This window comes from Tympanuchus pallidicinctus, unplaced genomic scaffold (genome assembly GCF_026119805.1).
Source record: "Tympanuchus pallidicinctus isolate F22 unplaced genomic scaffold, pur_lepc_1.0 scaffold22, whole genome shotgun sequence".
Lineage (NCBI taxonomy): Eukaryota > Metazoa > Chordata > Aves > Galliformes > Phasianidae > Tympanuchus > Tympanuchus pallidicinctus.
Window position 1 is genome coordinate 8,848,253 of NW_026294739.1, and position 27,209 is coordinate 8,875,461.

Here is a 27,209-nt window from a genome sequence, read left to right on the forward strand (position 1 = left end):
AACTGCACTGTGTGGTAAAGTGGTTTTTTTGTTTTTTGTTTTTTTGTTTTATTTTATTTTTTTTGTCATTAGAAGACGTGATGAGTTCACCTTGAGTAATTATTTTAACATGTGCTCAAGAGCAAAGGAGTTTATTTCAAGTGTATTCACATCTGTTAAAGCCTCTGCTCACCTTGCTCTGTTTGCAATATGGGTAGCTATGAAATCCATAGTACACAACTCCTTCCGCTTCTCTGGGGAGTGGTTGTATATGAAGATTAACACAAAGACCCATTTTTAGTTCAATCTCACATTACTGAGACTTGAGGGAATTTCTTTTACTGATTTGTTCAGGAGAAACCTTACATCAGTAAGCTTCTACCTAATTCACTGGCAAGGCTTGTGATTACAGTAAGAGTCTCCTCTCAACTTAGTCATCTCTAGAGGAGAAATTTGCAGTGCTTTCTTCCCCTTCATGTTTCCTCATGTTAGCATAATGAAATATTCTTGGTGTCTGCAGCCACTAACACATTATAAATGATGCATGACAAAAGTAAAGGATCTTCAAGGAGTTGGTAGGATGTGGGGCCAGGTAAATGGGGGAGACTACTCAGCTCTGTTGCTGCTATTACGTGGCTCACACAGACTTCAGGTACATGATCTTTCAATATCTAAAGGCTCTGAGCAACCTGATCTAGCTGTAGGTGTCCCTGTTCATTGAAGGGGAGTTAGACTAGATGCCCTTTAAGGGTCCCTTCCAACTCAAATGATTCTATGATTCCATGACCAGGTAGGCTGTGCAACTGTACTCAATGTCAGTACCAATGTTTTGCAGATAAATCTATGCCTTGGCCTTTGGTACCTTTTAGTCATAGAGATGGAAACATTAATTTACATTTAATTTAAATTTTAAGTTTAAAATTATTTTTCAGCTTCTCTCTCAAGGACACAGAGGTGGTTTGTATGGTGTTTATGAATGTAAGGCTGTTGATTTTGCTTTTAAAATCTGACAGGGCTTATGCAATCTGCTTCTGGACCTGCAAATCTGGAAACTAGCGATTCTCTGTGAGTAAAGCTCTGTGATTAATTTGCTTTATTCTCCAGCAGGTGGATTCCATATTCCTTGCATTAAGAATATCAGGTAAGAACCTATCACCCTCCCAGATAAGCAATTATCCAGCATGTTGCCTGGGAATTCCCAGGACTTTTTGATAGGGCTGAGGCAAACCACAGAGCTCTGCCCCACTCCTGCAAGCTCTGGGGTGGGCTCTCATTCAGGCTCAAAATGCTCATGAGCTGAATTACAGACTGGGAAGTGGTGTAGGCACAATAAATGGGCTCATGTTAAAGTGTCAGTTACATAGAGCAGCTGTCAGCCGAACCGGGACGATATTGCTACTAAGTTTCTAATTCGAAGAAAGCAGTAGAACCAACATTGATTAGTATTGCCTAATGCATGAATGACTGCAACTGAATCTGTTCCAGTTCTGGATACAGATCTTTTTGTAGTTAATGGGAAAAACTGTTTAAATAGCATACTGCTATATCTGTTATAGTCCTTTGAAATTATCTCAGGGAAAAAATGCATGTAGAAAAATGTATCCAGTAAGGATTAGTATGAATCTTAGTATGCATCCTTATCTGCCACTGCATATTATGTTTTTACAGATGCTGAAAAAAACAGTATATGTTAATGAGAGGCAGCAGAGATGCTGATGACAACAATAGCTTAGTGTTGTGTGGACAGTGATTCTTTTCTGAAGGAGTATCAATCATTCTGATTTCATTTTGCTGTTTAAATATAAATCCTATTGCATTTTATGTGTTGGGCAAGTACTAACAAGTTGTTTGTTCAACTATTGTTCAGTTGATTGTGGCTCCTAATGATTGAGTTCTTGTTGCTTGTCACTTTTTTTCCTGCTGTCTACACAAAGTGAGGGTCATAACGCATGTGTGAGTTCAAATTAAATAGTAAATATGTTTTTCTTAGCCTGAGGTTAGCATGATTTCAGGTACATTATCTCACTGAAAATTAATCATTATTAGGTGTGCTTAGTGACAAATACACTTCTAGCTCTTTTGCAGGGGTGTTGACAATTGGTCAGTTATTTTCAATTACCAGCACCAACATGCCCTTATGTAATTGAACTTCTGAACAGGAATGCATTCTTCAGCTGTAATTTTATTGAGAAGTGGATTAGGGAACATATGAACCTAGGAAGGCTTTATGCTTATGGAACTGCCACTTGATTGTAGTGGCATAGTCCCAGCTGGATAAACACCAAAACAGCACAGGTGATTAATTGTAAAAAGTGTTCTGTGTGCTGATCTCAGCTGTGTAACGCCCTGGAAGACTTATCTCAAGTACCAAGCAACAAGCGACATCCCTTATCAAAATATGAATCATAAAAGCAGTTTTCAGATCAAAAGCAGTCACGACCTATGGCAAGTTTACTAATCAAATGTAGTCATATACATTTACACATATGCAAAAGTGTGTTCTACATCTTTATTATTTTTGTGGTTCTGGGAGATGTCAGTTTTTGCAGTCCAGTGTGACAATCCTCTCTAAGGTTTTAAAATTGATGAATTTGTTCCTTGTACTTTGTGCAAGGAGTGCAGATAACTTCCTAAGAGTTGTCATGGTGCATTTCTCATGTAGCTACCATAAAATAAAATAAAGCTCTTAAGAGTCTTCTGTCAAAATAGTTTATTTTCACAGCTTTATTCAAAGATTGTGCAGTCTTAAATACATAATTAATGTAATGGAATCAGAATGTAGAACACGATTATCAAAAAGCAAATATATCGCAGGAAAAGCAGTTTTAAATACTAATATTAAATGGCATTAACAAACTTACAGCACCATTTCTGTAGTTTTCTTTACATTAATTCAGTTTATACTTCAAAAATAAAGTAACAATTTCATTTGTAAGTATCCATATTTACATTTCCATATTCCTGACACAGACTGTTCCAGTGTACTGGGTTTTCATATTAGCTCATCTCCTGAAGTATCTTGATTTACTTGAAATTCTCAGGCTTCACCTTTCTGAAAAGTGATATTTTTTCTTAGCACTCAGAATTACAGAGAAAGCCTTGGAAAACAAAAGATAAACAACTCAACTCGATATCCTACACATGCTTTTTGAGTAGTAGCTGTGGTTGCTGAAATTTAGAGGCGCAGTGTTATTGCCATATTTCTTGCAATGAGTACTGCTTTCAGTTACCAGAAATTATGATCTTGAGACACTTTTTCAGCCAAAAAATTGCAGTTCTAATTCAAGTTGAAGATGTGTGCATTCTTTTCTGTCTCATTTATGTTCACTTGTCTGTTTGTTTTCTCCTTTGTATCTTTACTGCCTGTGATGGATATAATGGCCCATAAACTCCACAGATTTTCCTTGTTCAGGTGCTGACATGAACTGTTTCTTGTGCCATGGTGAATGAGAAGATACCCATGGTTATAATAAGATATCACATATGCTTTTATTTAGTTGGCAGTTTGAAGGTTGTGAAGAAGACCTAACTTTGGTCAGACACGCTTGTGGAAAGAAAGGAGGGGAAGCAGACAAATCAGTTCATGGCAATGGGAAGAGTGTGACGCTAGGACTTCCCTGGTGAGAAAGCCTGAATGATAAGACCTGGTTAAAACATGGTTAAGACATAAAGTAATGTAGGAAAAAAGATTCATTTAGACAGAGAGTAGGGGGGGTTGTACCTTTTGTGAAGGTGTGTACCAAAATGCACGAATCAGAACACACAGTATTTCTCATTTCAGAATCAACCATTAGGTATGTTTGTGATGCAGACTGTCTCTTGTGACTGTGTGGCCATGAGCCAAGGTGAAATAATTTTATGCGTAGGACAGTCTAGTACAATTTAATTTTAAATTTTATATCTTCTGGTATTTCCTGAAAGATAAAAATCAAAACACAGATGGTTATTGAAGGAACGTGGCTTGCAAGGAAATTAACTATATACTAAGAACTCATATAACGAATGTTGAAATGACAGTGGAAATCATCATTAAGAGTCAAGGACAGAGGAACAACACAAATCTGTAAAATGCTCTGGATTCACACCTCAGAGAAATATGAAGGTGCCACGGATTAAACCGTTAGTCTAATTAGACTTGTGTCAGTAGAGGTGGGTTCAAGTAAGTGGCCCAATTCACACTGAAATTGTCAATTACAGTGTCAAGATTAAACTAGGTGTTTAATATCCTTGCAGCATCATTGGTCAGGTACAAAGCTAGTGAGATCAATATAAACTTACAAAGTCGAGAAATGGGAATTTGAGAATGATAAATTTTTTGTGACAGATAAAATCAAAGCTGTGGAGTGGTCAGTATGGTGACTTCAATTATTCACTCAAATGTGACTCTGTTACAGAGCTGTATGTAAGGAATACAAATAACCTGAATGTAAAATGCCATGAAGACCTGGAAAAAAAAATTACATTTACTAAAACTGGCTGAAAAATATGATTATGTGTTCCAGTGGGCACTTGAAAACTTGAGATTGTTTTGACTAGGAATAAATGGTCAAAACGTCTTTCAGAGGGAAATATATATATGTATTAATATATATATATTAACAACTTATATGTATATATATATATATATAAGCTATTTCAGATCATGCAAATCTCAGAGATACTCAATCTATAAGATTGCTACAAATTACTACAAGTGCAGGCAAAAATACTGTGTTAATTTTAAAGTGGGTACTGGTGCTGTACTAATGCTAATTACATTGATTGAATGATATATGTATGATATACATACATGATACTATATGAATTACATTAAAATGATGGTTAGAAAAATTAGAATACAAGATACACAGAGACAACATAATAGGACTATCATACTTAGTGAAACATATACAAAAATGTGGAAAACATTATGGTTTTTATGAAATTCTTAATTCATTTTGGCATTATAAAAATGAGATATAAAAGACCAAATTAGATATTGACTTTTTTTTTTAAATTACAAGTGTAGTGGTGAAAGAAACACATTTGACATTTATGAAACTGTATTCTAACATAACGGGTCTTTTCTTACTTATCTTCATCAATTTTATTATAGACTTAGTAGAAATACTGTTATCTATCTGGAGTTCTTGCTTCCATCCTTACTCAAACTGGTTTGATTCAACTGTGTGTTAGGTAACTTCAAGAGAAGTGTTCCTCCATTTTCCTCTCTAGGTGCATCCGGATAACTCACTGGTTTTCAGTCTGACCTCAGAATAGTTGCATAATTACCTGATGCCATCAGCTTTGCCATCCTGAGCTGATAAAGAACAATCCTCAACTGAAGGGTCCCCCACACAGTCTGGATCATAGAAAGAAAGAAGAAAGGCATTTCTGAATTCTTCTCAGAGAGGGTAAGATGAATATGTATATATTTCGGGGGTGGGGTGGGGAAATAATTTGTTTTTTTTTTTTAATTTGAGTTTTTCTGGTGCCAAGTCTACCCATTAGTGTGGTTAGATGAAGATAAGAAAGAAAGCTCACTCTTAAAAAGTGGAAAGGAAATCTTTTTAGCTAAGTGAAAATTAGACAAAAAAGAAGTAAGAATATATAAAATTAGTTCAACTGAGGGAAACTGTAAGAACTGGTAGATGGATGTAAAGAGCAACAAACAGATCAACTGTTCTTTTCCTGTACTACCTCACCATAGATGAACAACATGTATTTCTGCGAATAGAAACCTGTGATGTACTTCTTAGGTGAATAGCAACTCTTTCTCTCCGTGTGTATTTATTTGGTATAACTTTAAATTGATGCAATGATGAGAAACAGAAACTTCAGGAAAGAGTGCATTTTGTTTACACTCACGTAACTTGCTGCCAGCTCTTTCTCCCAGAGTAACTCTTAACTCACAAACAGAAAACTAGAAAATCATCTCCACGCTACGTAGAGTTTTGACATTTTCATGGCTCTGGTACCATAATTGGTATTGGAAATAACAGAGCAGAAGTGAGAAGGTGTACTAATGATGCAGAGGGAAGCACAAAGGGATATGTGTTTGAGTAGTAGGAAGCAGGAACCCCGTTCTAGAATAGAACAACCTTGAAAAAAATTACCTAAACCCATATAATTCACCAAGCAGAAACAAGGAAATATCAGAGCACAGACTTACTGCATCTGACAGACCTTGCAATTATGAGAAAGGACAGCAAGCAAAACTCCCCTTAGTAAAAATTCACTGCGCCTATTACTGACATAACAAAAATAGGAAGTGGCTTTCTACATTTTTCCCTTAACTCAGACTACTCTTGTGCTGGCCTTTCTGATTTAGTTCAGCATACCGCAGACTGACCTACTTCAGAACAAGTGGGTCACGATGCAAGTTTAAATCAGGAAGCCTAAAACCCACTCTTCTCTGCAAGCGAAGAGTATGTTTGAGTCAAAAAACACTTTCTTCATATTATTATTCTTAGGATGGTACTTTGGCTCAGGAAAATAGAGATCTGTTTCTGCCAATCTGTGTTGGCAGAAAGAACCCAGATTTCTCAACAGGAAACTCTTTGTAATAGTATTAACTTTGCATCATGCTATCCAGCTCCCTGCAGCACTCCAGATCAGTGTATTTTGCATCCCTTCAAAGGCATTTGAATATTGTCTGATATTCAGTGAGGTCTACAGTATATAGCTGCTTTCTGCCATTCCTGCAAACTGCTTACAAAAGCAAAAATGCATAGGGAGCAACTGATGTATGCTCTTTCCAACATCAGTGCAGGATCTTGGAGATCCTGGAAGAATGTTTCCCTTTTTTTTTTTTTTTTTCCCCCTTTTCCCAGTGTAGATATTTTTGAATTCTTAATGGCGTGTGTATGGTCTTTGAAGATGACCTTTCCTGGTTTAGCAGCCGTGTGCACCTTTTGGATGCTACAAAATCTCAGGCAATAATTTTACTTTAGTAGTCTAAGAACTTGGACTCAGATCAGGTTGCCTACCTGGGTGCATCATCAGAGTTCTTGCTTGCTTTGCCCTCAGGCAATTAATTGTGTTGAAGTGCTTCCACTCACCATAGCTGTAATCTATGCTGCCTGGTCTCCGTGGGTAATCCTACCTCTGCTCAGCTGTAGTTCTGTTTTGTCAGAAAAACTTACTGTTAGTTACCAACTGTTTTGCACACAGGTCTGTCCTAGGGCACTCTGGGAAAAACCTCATCTCAGCATAGAATAGCTATTCAGTGCTCAGGAGGACAGCAATATTCTCTAGTTATTCTACTGGAGCAGAGTATAGTGCCATCATGTCGGTGCCTTTATGTCACCAGGGAAGGGGGATGAGTGTCAAGGCCTGATTTGCCTGATGATAACTGCTCATGATTGCGTCGTGACTGCTTGTCACTCCAGGGTGAAGACAAGCTATGAGGCGTTGCCTGGATGGAGATTCACAGGAAGAAGGCAAAGTGAGAACGTGCTGAGCCACCAGGTGCTGATGTCATGGGGCTCTGCGGTCGTTCCACTTTCCTCGCCCCTGTGCAGACTGGGCTGTATTTGTCCTTCCTGAGTCTTATGAAAAATGGAAAAAGAAAAAAAAAAAAAGAAAACCTTATGGTAAATGATAAAAAAAATCTTGAAAAAAATATTTCTGGAGAACGTCATAGTAATTGATGCAAATATCACTCTGAAGTACAGAACTGAAAAGATGCATATAATAGTATTAAATTAAAATAGCAAGTATTCCTCATTTTTGCTGTATGGTAGTACAAAATCTTTAAATTAGACTAAAAATGTAAATGTAATGCTTCTAGTCGAGGGGAAGCAGAGGGGTGGGCTCTGATCTCTGTCTAGTGATCAGCAATAGAACTTGAAGGAATTGCGTGGAGCTGCAACAGGAGAGGATCAGGTTGAATACCAGGAAAAGGTTCTTTACCGAGAAGGTGGTCAGGCACTGGAACACCCAGGGAAGTGGGCACAGCCTGCAGAGTTCAAGAAGCTTCTGGACAGTGCTCCCAGACCTATGGCTCTGATTTTTTGGGTAGTCCTTTGGGTAGTCCTGGTGGAGCCGGGAGTTGGACTCAGTGATCATTACAGGTTTCTTGGAACTTGTGATAGTCTATGATTTTAAATTCTAGTTGGTGTTAACTAATACTGAAGGTACCAAATAGGCTGCACGACTGTGTTTACAAAGAATGGAGAGGAAGGAGTTAATGTAGGAAGCATATCCAGGATCATTGTTAGCATCACTTATGTTAGAAGAAAAATATTTATATTCAGAAATTTTAATCAGGACAGATAAGTGTTGTGGTACACAAATTCAAAAGGCTGTGAGTCCACCAAGTCATATTTGAACAGGACTGTTGTAAGTCAGTTCTGTTGGAAGGTTGTTTAGATTAATTGCTTTCAATAAAAATGTTTCCCATCTGACTTGAGATAACTGACCTTCCACATACAAATAAGACAAAAGATCAAACCAAAACTCCAGTCGTGTCACACAGTAAACCTGGAACTGCCATTGTGTTTAACTTCCTGGCTTCCCAAGACCAAAGGGCTGCCTTCAAAGTCAACCTGCAGGGAGCCCCACAGCTGCTTTGCAGAAGTCACGTATGCTTGAACACTGATCCGAACCCCCTCCAGGTGGCCCCATCGTTGCTGTGTGCTGTGAGACCCACGAAATGAAAACTTGTTTGCTGTTAAACTTGTTGCAGTTAACCTGCCAGGACCTGCGAAGGCTTTCTGTTGGGGTGTTCAGGGCGATCAGGACTAGCTGAGCGTGGAGACGGCAGAAAACGCTGCAGTACCGACGCTGAGGTGCCCGGCCAGGACACAGCGGTAACACCGGCACCCACCAGGTGACGGCAGCCGGCGGCGCATGCGCGCAGGCTCTGTTTGGCCGTTGCCGTGGTAACGAGCCCCAGGCGGAGGAGATGGGGTTGAAGCGGCTGCTGCTGCGCTACTTCCCGCCGGGTGCGGGGCTGGGGCTCGCGGGGCGCTGCCGGGGGGTGGGGGTTGGTCCTGTGAGCGCGGAGTGGGTGCGCGCGCGGGGAGCAGCGGTTTCCCGCCGGGTGTTCTGTGAACGCCGGGCCGGAGCGGGTCGTGCACGTGCGGCGGTGACACCGCGGGGTGGGTGCTGCGGCTGCCCCGGCGCCTCGCAGCCTTGGCCGCACGCATAACGGTGCAAAAGTTCTTCCAAGTTAATCCTTTCTAAGGGAAGCGGAGGGGCGGCAGAGTTCTGCGAGCGGCTGTTTCACAGCGGGAAGTGGCGCGTTGTGCCTCCCGCTGGAGCTCGGGGCGCCCGCGGTGCTCTGCGGGCAGCCGGCAGCGCGAGCTGCTTTCCCACAGCGCGGGGAGAGTGAACTGCAGCGAGTGCCTTCAGTACGGCTTGCTTGAAAAGAGCGCTGGTAAAATAACGCAAAAAATACCCAACCAAACTCATAAGCCTCCTTAACTTCTAGAATTGAAAACGGAGAGTAAATATTTTAAGTAGGGATGTTTAATATCTGTTATCTCTTCAGGATTGTTCAGCACTGCATGAGCGCCTGGCCTCCTGCTAGCCACGGGAACTGTGTGCGTTATGGAATCCACACCATCTAATTAAGACATGTTTATAACTTTTTTATTTAATTTTTTTTCAATAAGGAATTATTCTGGAATATGTAGAAGGTGGTGAGCTGAAGACCAGATCTATAGATCTACTTGATCTTAGTCCTGAGTAAGTATTTATTTCAGAAAGCAGAGCTGTTTGCTATTTTATAGCATTCACATACAACTGTATTTGACAGTTTTAAACATAATTGAGGTCAGTGATGTCTTTTTTCACTAAAACACACACAGATAAGAAAATGCACAGTCAAATCATTCTCCTAGCACTTGAAATAGAAAATTTTGTATTCCATCCTGTTTTGTGCTACTGTTCAAAGTTAGAGCCTCTTGTATTTCTCACAGAATGCTAGTTAACAAGATGCCTATACTAAGCCGTCAGAGACAGTGATTTTTTCCTTGTCTTACTTTGTAACGCTGCAGTGAGCAACAGTTAGGTCTTGTAATGCTACTTCAGAGTGTTTTCAAAAAGTTGGTCTGACTCAGATCCCCATACACTGCTTTACATGATCTCTGCTGAAATCACTGGAACTAACTGGATGTCAGTTCACAGCTCTCCTCTTGATTCGTTAATCCTCATAACAACCACAAGCAAGGTAGTGTAAGACAGATAATTTCCTCTCTTGTGTTTGTGTGGAGAAAGTAAGAATCGTGTGTGGAAATGAAACAGAAAATTTCCTTTTGTTAGGAGCCTAATTGCTGTTGGGTTCTTTGAAAGAACAAGAGAACATAATCCAGTGATCTAATCATCTGCAGGTATTGAAAGAAGTTTCAGGATCATGATGTATGTAAAAGTGAAGGATAGGCCACACTGAAGAATTAAAAATGCAGAGTGTGTTAAAGTATAGATTGAAGTTTAACAGGATATCCATAAGTAACATAAAAGACAGAGATAGCTTCATGAGGAAGGAAATGAGGTTTACTGTTCAGGGAGCAGTCTTCAAAAACCTCTAGCTCTGGCTTGTGGGCAGTTGGAAGGCACCAATTGGAAACTCTTCTGTTTTCCCTGTGAAGAATAAGATGTTTGTTGCACTGATAATATAGACTTAAGAAGTTACTGTGCTGACATTGCTTTAATACAGCTATATCTAACTCATGCACCAGCATTACTGACAATGTTGTGCAGTCAGTTACAGAATGCAGTATGTCACAGGATCAGAGGATTATTTAGGTTGATCTGGACCTCCTGAGAACATAAAAAGTACAGGCAACTAGGGCAGGTTGAACACGACTCTCTGTAGTTCGATTCTGAACATCCCGATAGGTGGAGACTCCTCAACTTCTCTGGGAAACTTGTCCTGTTGTTTGACCACTATTGTGTCCAAAAAAGTTGTTGTCTTTTCTTTGTCTCTGGGGGAGAGGGAGTTGAATGGACGCTGTATTTCCTGCTTTGCTGTTTTGTTTATGACCATTGTCCTCTCAGTTGACACTACTACAAGAAGTCTGGCTCTTCCATTCACTCACATCAAATATTTGTACGCCTAAAAGTTATGGGACAACTCATGAACTTCCATGTCATATCTAGTGGAGTTTTTCATAGAACTCTTTTGCTGGCTTCCAACACCATGGAAAGTTTATCAGGTTTTATGCAGATTTCAAACTGTTTCTTCTGTTTTTTTTTTTTCCACGTGAGTCCTTCCTCTAGGAAACCAGAATGAAGAAGAAAAAAAGCTAAGAGCCTTAGTCACAGTTTTGATCATAACAGTCTACCTATGCTCTACTCAGCAAGCTCTCATAGGAAGAATTTCAAAACAACAACAACAAAAAAATGGCAACTTTATTTAACGGTGGCAAAATCCATTGAGTTTGTTAGACAGAAAAGCATGATGTTATATGGTTGTCTTTCTTAGTACAAACACTCATAGGAAAGAGTTCTTGCAAGAGGGCAAAATTAGTAGTCAATGTAGCCTGCATATGCAAGCTAACATATCCACGTTTAAAAATTATGTATTTTTGCGTGTCTACTTTGTCTTTTGTCTACTGTTCAGCACAGTACTCTGGATAAAATGAGTCATATTGTGAAAGACAAATTGTCTTGTATTAGCAAGAGTATAAACACTAATAAGATACTGACTAGTGGGGATGTTAGTGTCTCCTGTTCAGAGGCCTTAAATCATTGAAGTCTGAAGTCAATTTTCTACTTATGTGCTGGCAGAAAGTCTGGGCTTCCTCAGTAGTTGGAAGTGTGTGTTTGTGTTTTGACAGCTGGGTATTGTCAATCCTCTGTTTAATCATGGATGGCCAGGAGTCAGCAGTTTGATATGAGAAGATGAACTACTTCTTGGGTGCTCCGTGAGCACTAGTGAACTGTGGACCATGATTTGGAAGTTGTTATAATAAATAAAAGTTACAGGAACAGACATACACTTGTGAAGCCACAAAGAGAGATCATTTTAACACTCTCCACATCTTATTTATGTTGTTGCTACTTCATGGGTAGTTCACTGGGAATTTATGAAGCTCCGCTTTACTTTAAATATGCATTCCCAAACTGTCAGTTCTGGATGCACAGATCCCATGTCTGATCCTCTGTGGAAACCCTTCAAGAAAGTGAAGTTCTTACCAAGCTAAAATTTTTAAAAGTTAAATCTTACTGGAATGCTTTACTAAAGATGGACAGAGGTAAAGAAACCAGGAAAGATTTATTCGTATTTCTGTAAGCCATTACACCATGAGATACATGCATATTGTTTAATTCCTTGCTTTAGTTTCTCTGCAAGAAATACTATGCTTGTATTTATAATTACCAGAGGATGAAATAGGCTTTTCTTTTTCTTCTTAACTAGCACAGATGTCGTCACCTTAGTAGAAGAAATTCAAAAAGAAGAGCCTCTAATCACAGCTTCTTGCAAGGAACATGTTGTATGTTTAGTACAAAGACTGCAAGAGAAACTAGGGGAACAAGAGGACCACAAATTCTATCTTTTTAAGGTCAGAAACATCTTTAAAATGACATTGGAGATTCTGAGGGTTTCATTTGAGATGTTGTGATTATGTTTTTACAGCTGTGCGTTGTACCTGACAGCAAAAATTTGGATTTTATGACTAATTTCTTGGGTGTTTTTGATCATCTCTCTACTGTTTAGAGAGACTGAACCTGGCCTGGTTGTGCCTGTCAGGAATTTCCCCAGAAGGCCAGAGGTATAATTGTTCCAACTCACTATTTACACAGGCTTATGTATGAGGGTGTGAGACAAATAATTACCTTCCTTTACAAGTGACTCTATGAACAAGCAACACCCATAGTTATGTTTAAAGAATGCAAGTAGAATCCAAATAATTAGCTGCTGGGAAAGGCCCTGAATATTTTTTATAGAATTGTGTTCTTGTTCTTCATTCTGTGGAACCTGTATTTGTTTTAGGTATTCAGATACATACAGTCATACCAGTTGTCATTACTTTCTGACAGCCAAAAGATGAGCCAACAAACTGGCTAAAATAGCAGATTAGAAGGTTAGGGTTCATAAAAGCCTTGTTTAGTGAATCCTGTCCATAGGACTGGAATAATACATGAAATAATAAGAGTTATTTGATCTTTTGTACTTGGAAAGCTGATGAAAAAGGTGATGTTAGTCATGTACTCAATATTGTTGATCTTAAAAATAATAATTTATTCAGCAGACCAGACCAGGAGATAACTTTAAGGGAATTATAAGCCAACCCTTCCAAACATCATCTCAGCGTTGGGCCCAAGGCCCATAATAACACTGCTTAAGGAATTTTTGTCTTCTACATTACTCTTCATTCACATTTCTTTTCTTTGAGTGAGGGAATCATAGTCACTGTGTTCATGCTGTTTTGTGCTAAACTGATTGCCTTTTAAGCTGTAAATGTTTGAATACTGATGGTTTGATCTCAGCTTACAAATTGCCGTTTGTAAGTTTATTTTATAAATAGGGAAGCTTTTTAAGACCAATGACTAGAGCGACCTTCTGGGTCTCCAAATCCAGGATTTAGTCTGTCAGAAGACAGTAAACTTAACTGTATTTAACTGTGCAAAATAAAATAAAATTACTTCTAGAGATTGCATGTTGCAATCAGAAATAATTAAATGTTCTGCCTTTATTGTGTCAGCAGATGGCAATGTCTAGCTGTTAAAAATTGCTGGTCAGTACTGCTTGTTACTCTAAACATAAGAGGGAGAAGGGGGAACTTGAAATGTTGCCATATACATACAACGTATTATAATTTCGATTCTTCTGACCAGAATTGCATATCTGAGTAAATAATACAAAAGATCTGTACATTCAACCTTGAAAACAGAGCATTGTGTGTATAATAAGGCTTCTTAAATTTTAAGCCTTTCTTGTGCTCTAAGGTATGCCCTCAGCTGTGCTAATGACTTTATTTTCACAACCTTTTACTTTTTTTTTTTTTTTTTTTTTGCTCATCACAGAGACTGACAAATCCTCAATTGCTCGTCCAAATTTCAGAATAAATAATGTACTTGTTGTTTGTTGTGTGTAGAACTATGTTTGATTAATTTGGAAATACTCCAAGCAGGGAAATCCAGTCAGTTTTGGCTTAATTCTTTCTCTCAAGTAGCTAGAAGTACATACTTTTCTGTGCATGTAAATGAAACACAAGTTTCAGACTTCTCCAAAATACTAATACAGGAGATCAGTATGAGCAAGATTTTTTTTTTTCTTTCCCAAAACGATGTTCAGTGTTTGCATTGTTTGGAAATAAATATTTTTTCCCGTTGCACAAAAGCATAATCTTAAGAGGGCAGATAAGCACTGATGTAAACCCATCCTTTTGTTATTTCCAGTAATTGTGGCAATAATGTTTTGTTGGGCACCCCACAGAGAAGCAAGCCATGGTAACAAGCTCTCAGATTTGAAACTGCTGGGTAGCAATGCCATGCCATACTGATTGGCATACATCTTAGGGACTGCTGTAACTTGCAGAACTGAGGTATGTTTTTCATATCAACCTAGGATTTGATTATTACATCATTTGCACAAGCTGTTCTTGCAGGCTTGGAGTTCGGTGACTGAAGCTACTACAGCACTGGAAGCTGAAAGAATAGTGTCAATTCTGTGATCTGAAATTTAACGTTAGCCTACCTTTTCTGTATCTCTCTCTCTCCTTTGCCTGATCATTGTCATTTCCCTTCCATCAGCTTCTACTTTTCTGACTTGAACATCTCTGACCTTCCTTTGTTTTCCTCTCTGAGACAGGCAGCTAAGAAAGCTAGAGATTGTGGTAATGTGTCAGTGATTAAATAGCATTGCTCATAAATGTCTTCTTCATTTATGGTGTTGCAGAGAAGACCTAGTGGACCACTGCTGTACTTTCAACACTCCTTCACTGTCAGCAGATGCTGTGATTTCCCATGTTATTATAATATTACTCTTCAGACTTAAGCTTGTAATAGGCTTAAGTTGTTCAAATGTAAACAAATGCTACATGTTAGTCAGTCAAACATTCCTTCGTTGTCACTTTCAAAGTATTGTGACACACTGACTTTTAGCTGAAACTACTTTTATATATGCTTGTAAACTTCAGTCTGCTACTGTAGGTACAGGTAATGTATTTGAAGCACATATAGTTGTCTGATTAAAGGGTCTTTGAAACAATGTTAGAAAAACAGTAGACTCTGTAACCTAAACAAAAAAGGCAGAAATCCATTTTAAGTCCCTTCTTTGAATTTTGTTTGGATAAGTAACTTTGTTATGGTTCTCTATGCTTTTCTGTCATGATCTCATAAGATAAAGCTGCAATCTGTTTTTGTTCTTTCTGTTTTTGGAAACAAAATCATATAATAGCCAAAAGCATCCTAAGTATGACGTACATATTTCAAAATACTCATTTCAGTCAGATCTGTTGTTTTACTATCTAAGGCTTAATTGTCATATTTTTTCATCAATGATGTCACCAGGCACTTGTTTTTGGCCTTTCAGACATGGCCTAGGGCTGTTTCACTGGTCTCAGAGAGAGCAGAGGAGAAGTAAACATTGGGAAAAGGCACTTCATTCAGGTGAAATAAGGATCTGAAATCAATACCGTGTAATATCTGCAGCAATAATCTGCTGAGGCATGGGTGGTTTTTGTTTTGCCTTTGTTTCAGTGAGGGGTTGATATATTACAGACATAACTGCTGATCTGAAAGGAGGAGGAGAAAATACTGACCTATTGAATATTTTGAGGAATTTGATTTTTTACTTGTTTTTAAAATATACTTTCTTATATATATAAATATTTTCCTCTCTTGTGCCCTTCCCCTTCTATTTCAGGTACTAAGGGCACATATATTGCCACTGACAAATGTAGCATTCAACAAATCTGGTTCCCGGTAAGTTCTTTTCAAATTTTAAATATGTAATACCTAATTGAAGTCTTGTACTTGTAAATTAAATTGTAAGTGAAATTCAGTGCTTGCATCTTTTTGCTGTTTATGAACAACTTCAGATGTGATTGGGGATTAGATTTTCATCTTCTATAGAAGAACCAATGGGAGATGCCAAAATATAGTGGGTGAAATTCAGCTGATGTCTTTTTCTTCTTCCAAGATGACAGTTATCGATGATTACCATATTTCATAAAAAAGGACCTTGGTGGCAACAGAGCAAGTATCACTAAAAGCTCAGAAAGTCATTGGCATAAACTCTTTGGGGCTTTCACTGTTGTGGAATTCTGTCGTGACTGATTTCACTAAGAGCCTCTGCCTAATTGTTTTGATTTGTGTCTTGAAAATCTGAAAACAGCAGCTTGTGTTTTAATTAAATATACTAAAGATTTGAAACAAGGGTTTTTTTATCCCTAATATTACAAAGAAGAAGGAAGAACCACCTCTGTGGTCATTAGTCAGAACTTTAGAAATAATGAAAGATTCGGAGTCTGAGATAAAGATAACTGAAGTCTGTGGAAGTCACTTATTTGAGTAAGTACAGGAACAGTATGGTATTCACAGTAAATAAATTTCTCTTTGTTTTAGCTTTATCACAGGAAGCTACGACAGAACCTGCAAAGTATGGGATACTGCGTCAGGAGAAGAGTTGCATACACTAGAGGGACACAAAAACGTTGTTTATGCAATAGCTTTTAATAATCCCTATGGGTAAATACATTTTCTCTAAGATAAATCATAACTGATAATTTAAAATAAGATGGACTGTCTGAGTTCAGATTCTAAGTTGGAAAAGTTCAACTGCAGCTGATCACCATAGGATGACACTGTATGTTATTTGTATATACATTTATACATTTAGGAACATTTTCTGCTTAAAGTATATTTAGAAATTCAAAGCTTTTGTTACTTCAGTTAAGGAAAAATAAAATCATAACAAAAGTGGATTTTCCATTTTTTGTATTGCATGCATATTAAGCATTCACTGTGATTTAAGACATAATACAAATGTGTCAGAGATGAGTAGTTTCTATAAAATCCACAGGGTGCCACTGTATGGATATCAAATATGCATATGTGCATCTTCTGTTTTATGCAGTTAGTGTTTGCCTTAGGTCAAAATTGTCACCTGTTAGATGAAGGGAATTTCTTTGCATACTGAAGTTTTCTTGTAATTTTCTGCATTAGGGAGCTTTTGTATAAGTAAATCATTTTGCCTCTTTTCAAAATGAGATAGAAATTATTTCCTGTTTGTTTTATATAGTTCACATGAACTGATGTATGACAAAAATCAGTGGCTAGACTATAACATAGAAGTGTAGAAGTGATGCATCCTGAGGGGGATCCTTGAGCTACATTTAAATTAAAATTTAAATTAAAAAACAACTTTTTACTACTAATCTTTAGGCTGCAATACCATCTCTTTTGCTACATTTTTTTGGCACCTCACTTCAATTCTATTTTAGCTGCAATTACTCACAACTCTTGCACTCTTAAGTGGGAGAAGAGCTCACTCTCTCTTCTACTTATAAAAAGCAGATTCTAACAGTGTACAAACAAACCAACCCTACTACTTGAAATAAGACAGCTTTTAAATACTTCTGGATGTACAGTAGAAAACTTCATGACTAATGTTACTCATAGTTTATCTGTTATTTTTTCTCCTTAATGCAACTTCTGTTTGTGAAATCCTGCTCTGGGATCTTGTAGTACAGCAGAATGCATGTGAGAGCATAAAGCCTTTCATGCAATTTTCTGCAAGGAACTCCAGATTCATTCACCTCTGTCTCACGTGGAGCTGCACAGAGGGAATGGCTGCTGGCTGAAGTGGTGGCGGTTGCCCTTCATTATGTTCACACAAGCAGAGGCAGAGAAGGTCCCAGCTGCCATTCTCTGCTTTGCAAATCTACACAGGAACCGTTGCTATTTAATGAATATAAACTATTGCTAATCTAAAAGCAAGAGTTTGAAGAAATATACTTTCATGCTTTGAAGACTAGATATTGTTGCTGTGAGTTCTACTGTGAGTCTTTGAAGTTAGATTTTTTTCTTCTAAATAAAAACAGTGCTTTTCCATTTAGTGACAAGATTGCCACTGGATCTTTTGATAAAACCTGCAAACTGTGGAGTACTGAAACAGGAAAATGTTATCATACTTTCAGAGGACATACTGCAGAAATAGTGAGTGTGAAAGGATATTTCTTATTCCTTTATGACACCATGCATGTCTTTGGGTTCCATGTCTCTGTGAGTCCAGTGGATTTAAGCAGGAGCTTTGGAGTAAGGGTTTTTTGCATTCCAAATGAACAGTCAGAAGAGCCTTGTAATTTTTCTGTAAGTCATGAACTATTAAATTAGTTCAGACTGTTCTCTTGTTTAGAAATATTGTGACTTTCTTTTGAGAAAATGTATATAAATTATCTGCTTTCCCTTTTCCCACTTTTTTCTCTTCAATGTTTCTTGCTATAGGTATGTTTATCGTTTAATCTTCAAAGCACGTTGGTGGCAACTGGAAGCATGGATACCACTGCCAAATTATGGGATATAGAGAAAGGAGAAATAGTATTTACTTTAAGAGTATGTTTTCATTCTTTATGTTTTTAAAGTTGTTCTTGCTTTTAAGAAAATTTTCTGTCTCACAAAATATTGCTACAGTTTCAAAACGTTCCGAGAATTTCTGTTACCAGGTAGTCCCATAGTGACCACAGTTAGAAAACATCAGGAAAACTTGAAGAGAATGATAAGAACATGGTGTTTTTTAAGGAGTCCTATTTATCAAAAGACAGGTCTTCTCATTTCAGTGACATTACTTTTATAGGATGGAATGCCTTCCACTGCTAATTAAAATGTTGCTATACAACAATTTTTCACCTCCTCTGAAGTAACATAAAATAACTCCAAGAAAAATCAGTGTCAGAGGTTGCATGTGCAGAGATTATCTTCCTGTAAACATCAGCATGAGAAAGCCATCCAATTACCCGTAGGTTGTGATTTATCTTTGCTCTACAAGCAGAAGAATACTATTCAGTTACCAGTAGATTATGATTTTTTTGCTCTACATGATTTGCTAGGATTTTACTTGTTATGATTGGCTGGCATTGTTTCCAATTTTTCTTGATTAAATCCTAAGTAGTACATAGAGTACCAGCTTCTTCCGTGGTGTAGGTGGCCTATAGAGCGGGGAAGGCATTTTCTTCCCTTTGGCTTTCTCTCAGAGCCCTTAGGAGACAAAAGAGCAGTGGAATGTGTGAATGTACAAGTATGTACACATTTTACATGAATGCAAAAATATGCTTATGCTCATTTTTCCAAGCCTCTCCACTGAGACCAGAGACAGGCCATACTGTAATTTACTGTAAATGAATCATCTGATTTCAGTATGCATTGGTGAACAAACGTGATTCTCCTCAAATGAAATATGGAAAATATCAGTCACTTCTCTGGTTATTCACCTATCACCAGCAATTGCTCACTGCTTAAGCAGTGTGCCTGATTTTTTTCAGGTGTTGGGATATTGACTCACTGTCCAATAGAGCTTTCTGTTAAAATTGTGATATACTGGGCAAGACAGTAAATAATATTCTGAAGTGGTGAAGAACTGTGCTGCTGAAAAGTTAAGAAGTTAATAGAAAAGTGGTATTTGCATTCTGAAACTCCTTTTTTAAAAATCTTAGGGTCACTCAGCAGAAATTGTTGCATTGTCTTTTAACACCGCTGGAGATAGGATTATCACTGGCTCCTTTGACTGCACAGTAGGAGTGTGGGATGTTGTCACTGGCAGGTACTAAAGTACTAATAAATATCATTTTACACTGCATATTTAATGAAAAATGAGAGAGAAAATGTTGAACAAATGAAACAAATTACAGACGGTGTATTTTTGCCTTTTTTAGAGTATGTATTACTTCATCTTTTCATTTTTTTTATTCAGTTCCCTTTGTTCTTCTAGAAAGAAGTGCTCTCACCAACTGTTTTTGTATGCAACAGGTTTAGATGCGTGAGCACTGAGGAGGCAGACACAATGGGTAGACCATAGTGGATGCTCCAAACAGGAAAATATTTCATCAGCATGGAAACTTGTGGTTTTGTCGGTGTCTAGAATTTCTAGATGGAACCGACTATTTAAGTTAAAATAATCATAATTTTTAAAAAACTATCATATTTCATGGAAAATTTGTGTAGTCACATTGACTTTAAGTAACAGATGGTCCACTTTCCTCCTCACACTCCTGTATGTCAGTATATATTTATGAAGAGGAGAAAATTTGATCCCACTCACTGTAGAGAACAAAATGTCTAGATTGTAATGCCAACAAATAATAATTAAATAACTAAATATGAGCTTGTTGTATTACCCTGATAAATCCTCGTGTTTTTTCAACTGGAAACTCATTGTAAGCAGAATAACAAAATAATTGTTCTGATTATTGACAAGGTAATTTATGAAGATAAATATTCTATTATATTTTTAGAGGTATAACTGCTTTGTTTTTTTCTTTTCTTTGTGAAAACAAGTGAAATATCTCTGAGATTAGTAAATAAAAGAAAAGTGTGTGTATAGTGATGTCTTGGAGAAAAACCCAATGTGTTTCCATTTAAATGGAACGTTTTACATGGCATTTCACCAGTATGTTTTCTGGGTTCTTCCTAATTCTAAATCCGATAGATAATGGTTCTGTGCTATTTATTCTGCTTGTTCAGTGGAGATTTACACTTAGGCCGTGGATTGTCTTTTCAAGATTTGGAAATCAAAGTTTTTTCAAACCTTTTCAAGATTAAATATTTTGGGTATTAGCTATTACAGTAACAGCAATCCTGCTGGCCAAATACTATGTTCACAAAATTCTGAATTTCGCTGCTCTCTGTTTGTTTATTTGGTATTACTGTAGAAAGATCTGTAGAATACAAGCTTCACATTTTTAAAAAGAGAAGAGTCTACAAAACAACATGAATATAATTGAGCTTTTGTTGTCAAACAAGTAGAGGATTCAGTTGCTCTAGAGATTTGCTTTATGAACTGTTCATTTAGCGTTTCTATTAATTTAGTTACCCTTACACATCGCATGTGAAGATTTCAGATACTTAAACTCATTTGGTTGTTTTTCTAGTCATTAGTTTATCCTTTAGTTGAAGCTATTTTCTATTAACGATACAATATTATTAACATAATGATAGAATCTAATCCTTTAATATACACACCAATTAATCATTTTCACCATTCAATGCTTTATAGGGTTCATTAATTCGTAGTAAGCAATAGTGGCTAATTGTACCACTCTATTCAGCTAAAGCTGTTTGAACAATTTCATGGAACTAGTATTGTCAGTCCTTGAGCAGCAAAAAGTTTAGGAGTAATGAAGATTAGACATCATATTTCAGTTTGGCTGTCATTTGCCTGTTACTTGGGTACAAGCTCATGTTAAGTACCTGATTAAGTTCCATTGGACCTTCATTGGATTTTATAAAAGATTTAGATTGAGTAGTTAGTGATATGGAGTTTTGAAAAGACACTGTTTATAGTTAATTCAAGCAGAATATTGGGAGAGTAATGTGGAAAAACTTGGTATACGTGCTTTATATCTAGATGAACAGAATAAATCCATCTCTGGCACTGAAAAGTCATTTCACTGGCAATACAGTCTTAAAAGTAGTTTTGGAACAGAAGAAAGGGAGGACTCTTTCATTTGATTATTTACTGCCTCTTTGTCTCAAGGAGTAAAAATGGAACTAATGCAGTACTGGGGTGCTAAATGAGTTGCACCACTCCATTTGATTGCTTTAATGGCTACCATGGGGAAGATTTGACACCTTGCCTATGACATTTTGTAAGCTTGGTTATAACTTATATTGATATATCAAAATATACACAAAACATATGAATTCTCTTTTTTGCAGGATGTTGCATATTTTAATAGGGCATCGAGGAGAAATTAGCAGTGCACAGTTCAACTGGGACTGTTCTCTTATTGTCACTGGATCAATGGACAAAACATGCATGGTAAGAAAGTTGATGCACTGAACACCTGAGTACATAAGCTTTTTTATTATGCATTATAATGCATTGAATAATTTGTCTGTTTTTATATAGAATTTGGTTAGTCCCTGTTTTTGTTCAGAAAACCACGTTAGACTATTTAAAACACTTTAATGTAAGTTAATAACAGTGAAGTTAATAATTTCACCCAGTGAAGCTAAACTAAAGGGTGAGCTTTGGCCATTACGACTTATTTATATTTTTAGTGCAAAAAAGGACTACTTTGCAGTTCATGTCCTTGAGTCTTACTCTATTTTTTTTCCCATGATACTTGTGTCACAAACATCACATGTGACTTTTTGCAGGTCACTAGGAGCTAGTTCTTCATTTGGATTGTTTCTAATGAATGCCTGTGATTGTTAGTGTTAAACTGCAGAAGGATTATGTTTCAGTGGTGAGAGATTGTCCATTTCTCATCTGAATACAATTGAAATAATATTGACAAGGAGGTGCTCAGCAGTTTGACAAATGCACTGTGCCAACATTTAAAAACGAGCACCCAAATCTATGGCATCTTTGTTTTACTTGCTGTAAAACAGACAAAGCTGTAACTTTTCCAAAATCTAGCTCTTTAAAATCAGAAGAGACTCCAAGTATGTAGGAATCAAATGTCTGACTTTCTTCTGAGCCCACTATAACATGTGTAATAGCTGGACACTGTGAAAGACATTCCTCAGGATAAATTATTGCAGTATCATACAAAGAGATGTTGTTAAGTGTGGTGCAGTCACCTTCCCATCCACAAGAATTCAAAATGCTCATATTTTGGAAAATAAAAAAAAGAAAAAAAAGAGCCACCTGCTCTTCACTTTCTTTAGGTAGCACAATCATATTGTAGCGCTTTAGACAGACAATTATTCTTTTCCTCAATTTGGGCTCTTGTATCTCTTTGCTGTATTTTTTGAATTCTTTTCTGTTCAGTTTTTTATGGAAGCTTTCTCATTGTCTTATTGATACATAAAACTCTGTATTTTCTAAATGGAAGAACATTATTTTAAACTAATACATACAATTCCTTAAAGAATTTCTAACTGAATACAAAACCTATGAGTTTCTTCATGAGTTTTTCATTTCAGTGAAGTCTGATTGAATAATTATGTATTTTTAGGGTTCATTGAAATCAATACACTGAAATACAAAATATGCAGTGCTTCATTAAGCTGATAAAATCATGACTCTTTATTGATTTATATCCAGGTTTCATGTTAATACATTCGTTCAGGCCTCAGAAAGTACTTATACATGTCACTTAATTGAACAACTAGCTATCTATTAAGTACATTAGTCAAAATAAACAAAAAAAAATAGCCTTTATTTGCCTATGCAGCTGTGGAACGCTATGACTGGTGCACATATAGCAACTTTAACAGGTCACAGTGATGAAATAATGGATGTCTGCTTTGATTATGCTGGCCAGCGTATTGCAACCGCCTCTGCTGATGGTAAGTGAAGTGACTGGAACTACTATGAAAATACCTTTGTCGTTCCTTGTTTTGCTTGATCAAAGCAGAGTATTATGAGTTGGAACTATAGGTCAGATTCTGTTTGTTGCATTATGGAAAGTTTTGCTTAAACTTTGGAATTTCTCCCCAATGAAAATTTTCACTGTTTATCATGCCTACTTTTTTTTTTTTTTTTTTTTTTTTAGGAATCACAATAAATAATTTTCTGTATTCATCTGCACATAATGATAATACCATGCTCTCTTCACACATTGTTTTGATTTTGCACTTTGAGGAACAGGTTACCAGATGATGGGGAGCACTATTAGGATCTCATCTGCTGTAGTTACAAAATTAATGCTTAAGACAATATAAAAAGTTTTCTGAAATGCAATCAGTAGCTTATTAAATATAATTAATAGCTTACTAAATAGAATGTATATCTGAAATAATCTTTGAAAGAAAGCGTGTTAAGATTGTCATGTATTTCCTTTGAAATCAAACCTGAGGATATGGTCCTTCTGGTCTTACTACTGTGTTCTTATTTAAATACATACTTAACAATAACAAATAGCTCCTAATCTACTACAACAGGATCAGGAAGAGTCTACAATGCAGAAACAAAAAAGTGCATTGCAAAACTAGAAGGGCATGGAGGTGAGATTTCAAAGGTAAGTTGTATGTGATCTTACCTTTTCTAATTTAATTATGTGTAACATCCAAGCCACCACTAATTCCATGACACAGAAATACTGTTAAATAACGAGCACAAGCATTTGAGTATCTTGGTGAAGAAGGCTACTGCCTTCTGAGATTTTTAGCATCACCCTTATCGCTCACTTCCACCAGACCTCCTGCTCTTTACTGCTTTTGTTTCTCTGCACACCTGATTTATGGAATGGAAACAAAAGAGCATATTTCTGTGGGAAAATACATGGTGCCTAAGACACCTGGAAGCTCAGAGCCCATTTCAAGATCCACTTGGTCTTGAGTTCACTCATAAACTTCACTGAAAGACTTGTAGAGCTCAGCTGTAGATGCTGAAGTTCAGCTCCAAATGAATTTAGCTGCTTCCAGAAGTTTGAATATTATTTTTTAAAATGTTATTTAATGCTTGTGAGTTTTCCTTATTCTTTCAAATGAATAGCTTTCATGTAAATATGCAGTGTATGTACTGTGAGAGTGTGAGTGCTAGGGAGGGTATCCATCAGGATCCTCAGGGCTGGTATGATTTCTTTGCTGCGAGTGAGAATCCACTTATCTGGGAGCATGCTGAAAAGGAAATCTGTTTGTGCAGATGTTCTGTGTAGCTGTGATCACTTGGGATGGTTATTCAGGGGAACAGGCATTTTGCCCTTAATAATTAAGCAATAATGCATTATATAATAAACCTGATATTGTCTGGTTAGTTCTTAAAAAATATGTATAAATGTGATTATCAGGAAATGCATGCAATTTAGGGAGTGAACCTTTAACAAAATATGAAGACATACTGAAGAATAAGTTGCCTTCAGTGGGAGTTTGGATATTACAGATACATATATTGTTTAAAGAAGATGTTCACAAAATATGCATATATTTTACATTGAAATAGTGATGATGTTTAAATGAAGTTGTTACAACAACAGCAATTCTGATCTTGGGGGATAATGATCTGAAATCTTGATCCTTTTGTGTGGTCATTATATATGGACCTTTGTGCAAAATTTCCAGCCACATAATTCTGGCAGTGGCAGAATTGATGCTAATTTTAGCAGAAAAACTGACTGCATTATTTACTGTCTTCTGCTTCCATTTTCTAATCTCTAGATACGCTTCCTTTTCCAGGCATGTTAACATGGTAAGTAATATAATTATTTTCTGTATTTTTTAAAGATATGTTTCAACCCTAAGGGCAATCGTATTCTAACAGCCAGCTGTGATAAGACAGCTCGACTCTGGGATGCTGCTACTGGACACTGCCTTCAGATATTAGAGGGCCACACTGACGAGATATTCTCCTGTGCTTTCAATTACAAAGGCAATACAATCATTACAGGTAACTAATGTATCCCAAATTATCTTTTTTCTTTCCTTTGTTTTGAAACACGTTTTCAATTTTATTGTGCTAAAAAAAGTAGAGTCTGCAAAGTGTTGTGGGGCCACTCCCAAATATAGGTTGCCAACAATTGCTTAGATACAGTCAAGAAAAGCTATAACTTACTTTGGAACTGAAGCTTAAATGAATATGGCTGTGAAAAAAATTGTACCAAAGCACCTGCTGGCAAGTAGTAGCCACAGAGCAGTGTCTAAGTCATGCTCTTGTACTGAGCTACTGTGAGGGAGTTCTGGATGAGGAAGATGCAATGCTTTTTCTAATGAGAGCATACCTTCTGGTTACAGAACAACGCAGCCTGTTCAGGTTTCAGTTACTTCAGACAAAAATTCCCTGTGTGGGAAAATGTGAGCAGGTTTTGTGACCACTTGGACCTTTGCACTGAACCCCCTAAATATCCACGTGCAAGATGATCTCAGTGAAAAATACTGCTGCAGGGCCTGCTGTCTTTTGCTAGTCATGGACAGAAAAATATTGTCCTTCTGGTTTCTCTGTTTTCCAGGTAGCTGGTCAATTGAGTTGTTAACAAAGTTGAGTGTGTTCTGCAATACAGCTAAATTATTCCCTCAAAATGTGTTTATTACTAGGGAGCAAGGATAACACCTGTAGAGTATGGCACTGACTGAAGACAAGGAAAGATCCAGTGTGGTATGTGCCTACATCCTGAGTTCCATAGTCAATAAACTCAGTTTCAGATATGCTTTACTTTTAGTCATTTGTTGTGTTTCTGCTCTGCTCAAGTAGCCAAGTTACTTCAGTTTTTGTAGGTTTGAATTGCTGATTCCTGGTAGCTAAAGATTCACAGAATAGTTAAATTTCAAAGAGCCCTCTAGAGATTGGCTAGTCCAGTAGTCCTGCTCAAAGCAGTTTGAGTTCAGCATGCTGCCCAGGAACACAACAGTGACTTTTGGATGTCTCCAAGAATGGAGATTCAACAATTTCTCTGGGCAACGTGCTCTACTGTTTATCAACCTCACAGTAAAAAAAAAAAAGATCTTTTTTTCATTCCTGTTTAAATGGAATGCTTTCTTTGTTCCTGTTTCCTGCCTGTTGCCTTTTCACACAATGCCACTGGCTCCATTGTCAGTTATCTAAGAGAAGCTGTGTATCAATGAATCCAGTAGGATGCTCCTGTTTCTTTGTTTCTCCTGTGTCATTGTTTCCTTGTAACCTTTTAAATAAACATAAAACCAAACAGCACTACTGTACTCTTAAGAGTGAAAGATGTGTTGTTAGATACCCGTTTTGAGTACTTTTTAAAAAATTTTGTATTAAAATATTGAGTTAAAATGCAAGGTTTTGTTTTTTGTTTTTTGGTTGGTTTTTTTTTTTTTTTACTTGTAATATAATGTCCTGCTTGATAGTTCCAGGAACAAACATTAGCTACCATTTGTGAGCTGCATTACTATTAAACTACTGCTTGCCTGCTATTTACACCGCTTGCCCACGTCTTTTCATTTGTCTTTGCTCATCCTCCATTCTTCCGTTCTTCTGTGCAGTAAAACAAAAGATAGTTTAAGTGGTGACTCTGAATACAGCCAGTGTAAAGAAAAACTGTGCATCAAAGATTTGGAGCTAAGGATCACGACATGAGCTGTGAAGTGGATTCTGAGCATAGACTTTCTTTGGAAGTACATTTTTGCTTAATCTTTTAGGTTGTGTTCTTTTCTGCTTTCTATTCTAATTTTTCTCTTATGCTATGCTAGACTCTCAATGAATCAAACATCTGTGGTAGTGTTTGACTTCC

At 37.1% G+C, this 27,209-nt stretch overlaps 1 protein-coding gene across 1 annotated transcript; it reads left to right on the top strand.

The window, feature by feature from the left end:
* The first annotated feature begins 8,837 nt into the window (after positions 1 to 8,837).
* Positions 8,838 to 26,658, top strand: DAW1 (dynein assembly factor with WD repeats 1). Its single transcript, XM_052685766.1, has 13 exons — positions 8,838 to 8,906; positions 9,579 to 9,651; positions 12,326 to 12,470; positions 15,779 to 15,837; positions 16,480 to 16,602; positions 17,973 to 18,072; positions 18,361 to 18,468; positions 19,566 to 19,672; positions 21,787 to 21,889; positions 23,253 to 23,367; positions 23,962 to 24,038; positions 25,243 to 25,405; positions 26,050 to 26,658. Exons 1-13 carry the CDS (start codon positions 8,867 to 8,869, stop codon positions 26,082 to 26,084), a joined length of 1,248 nt encoding a protein of 415 aa, XP_052541726.1. The 5' UTR covers positions 8,838 to 8,866; the 3' UTR covers positions 26,085 to 26,658.
* Positions 26,659 to 27,209: the final 551 nt, after the last annotated feature.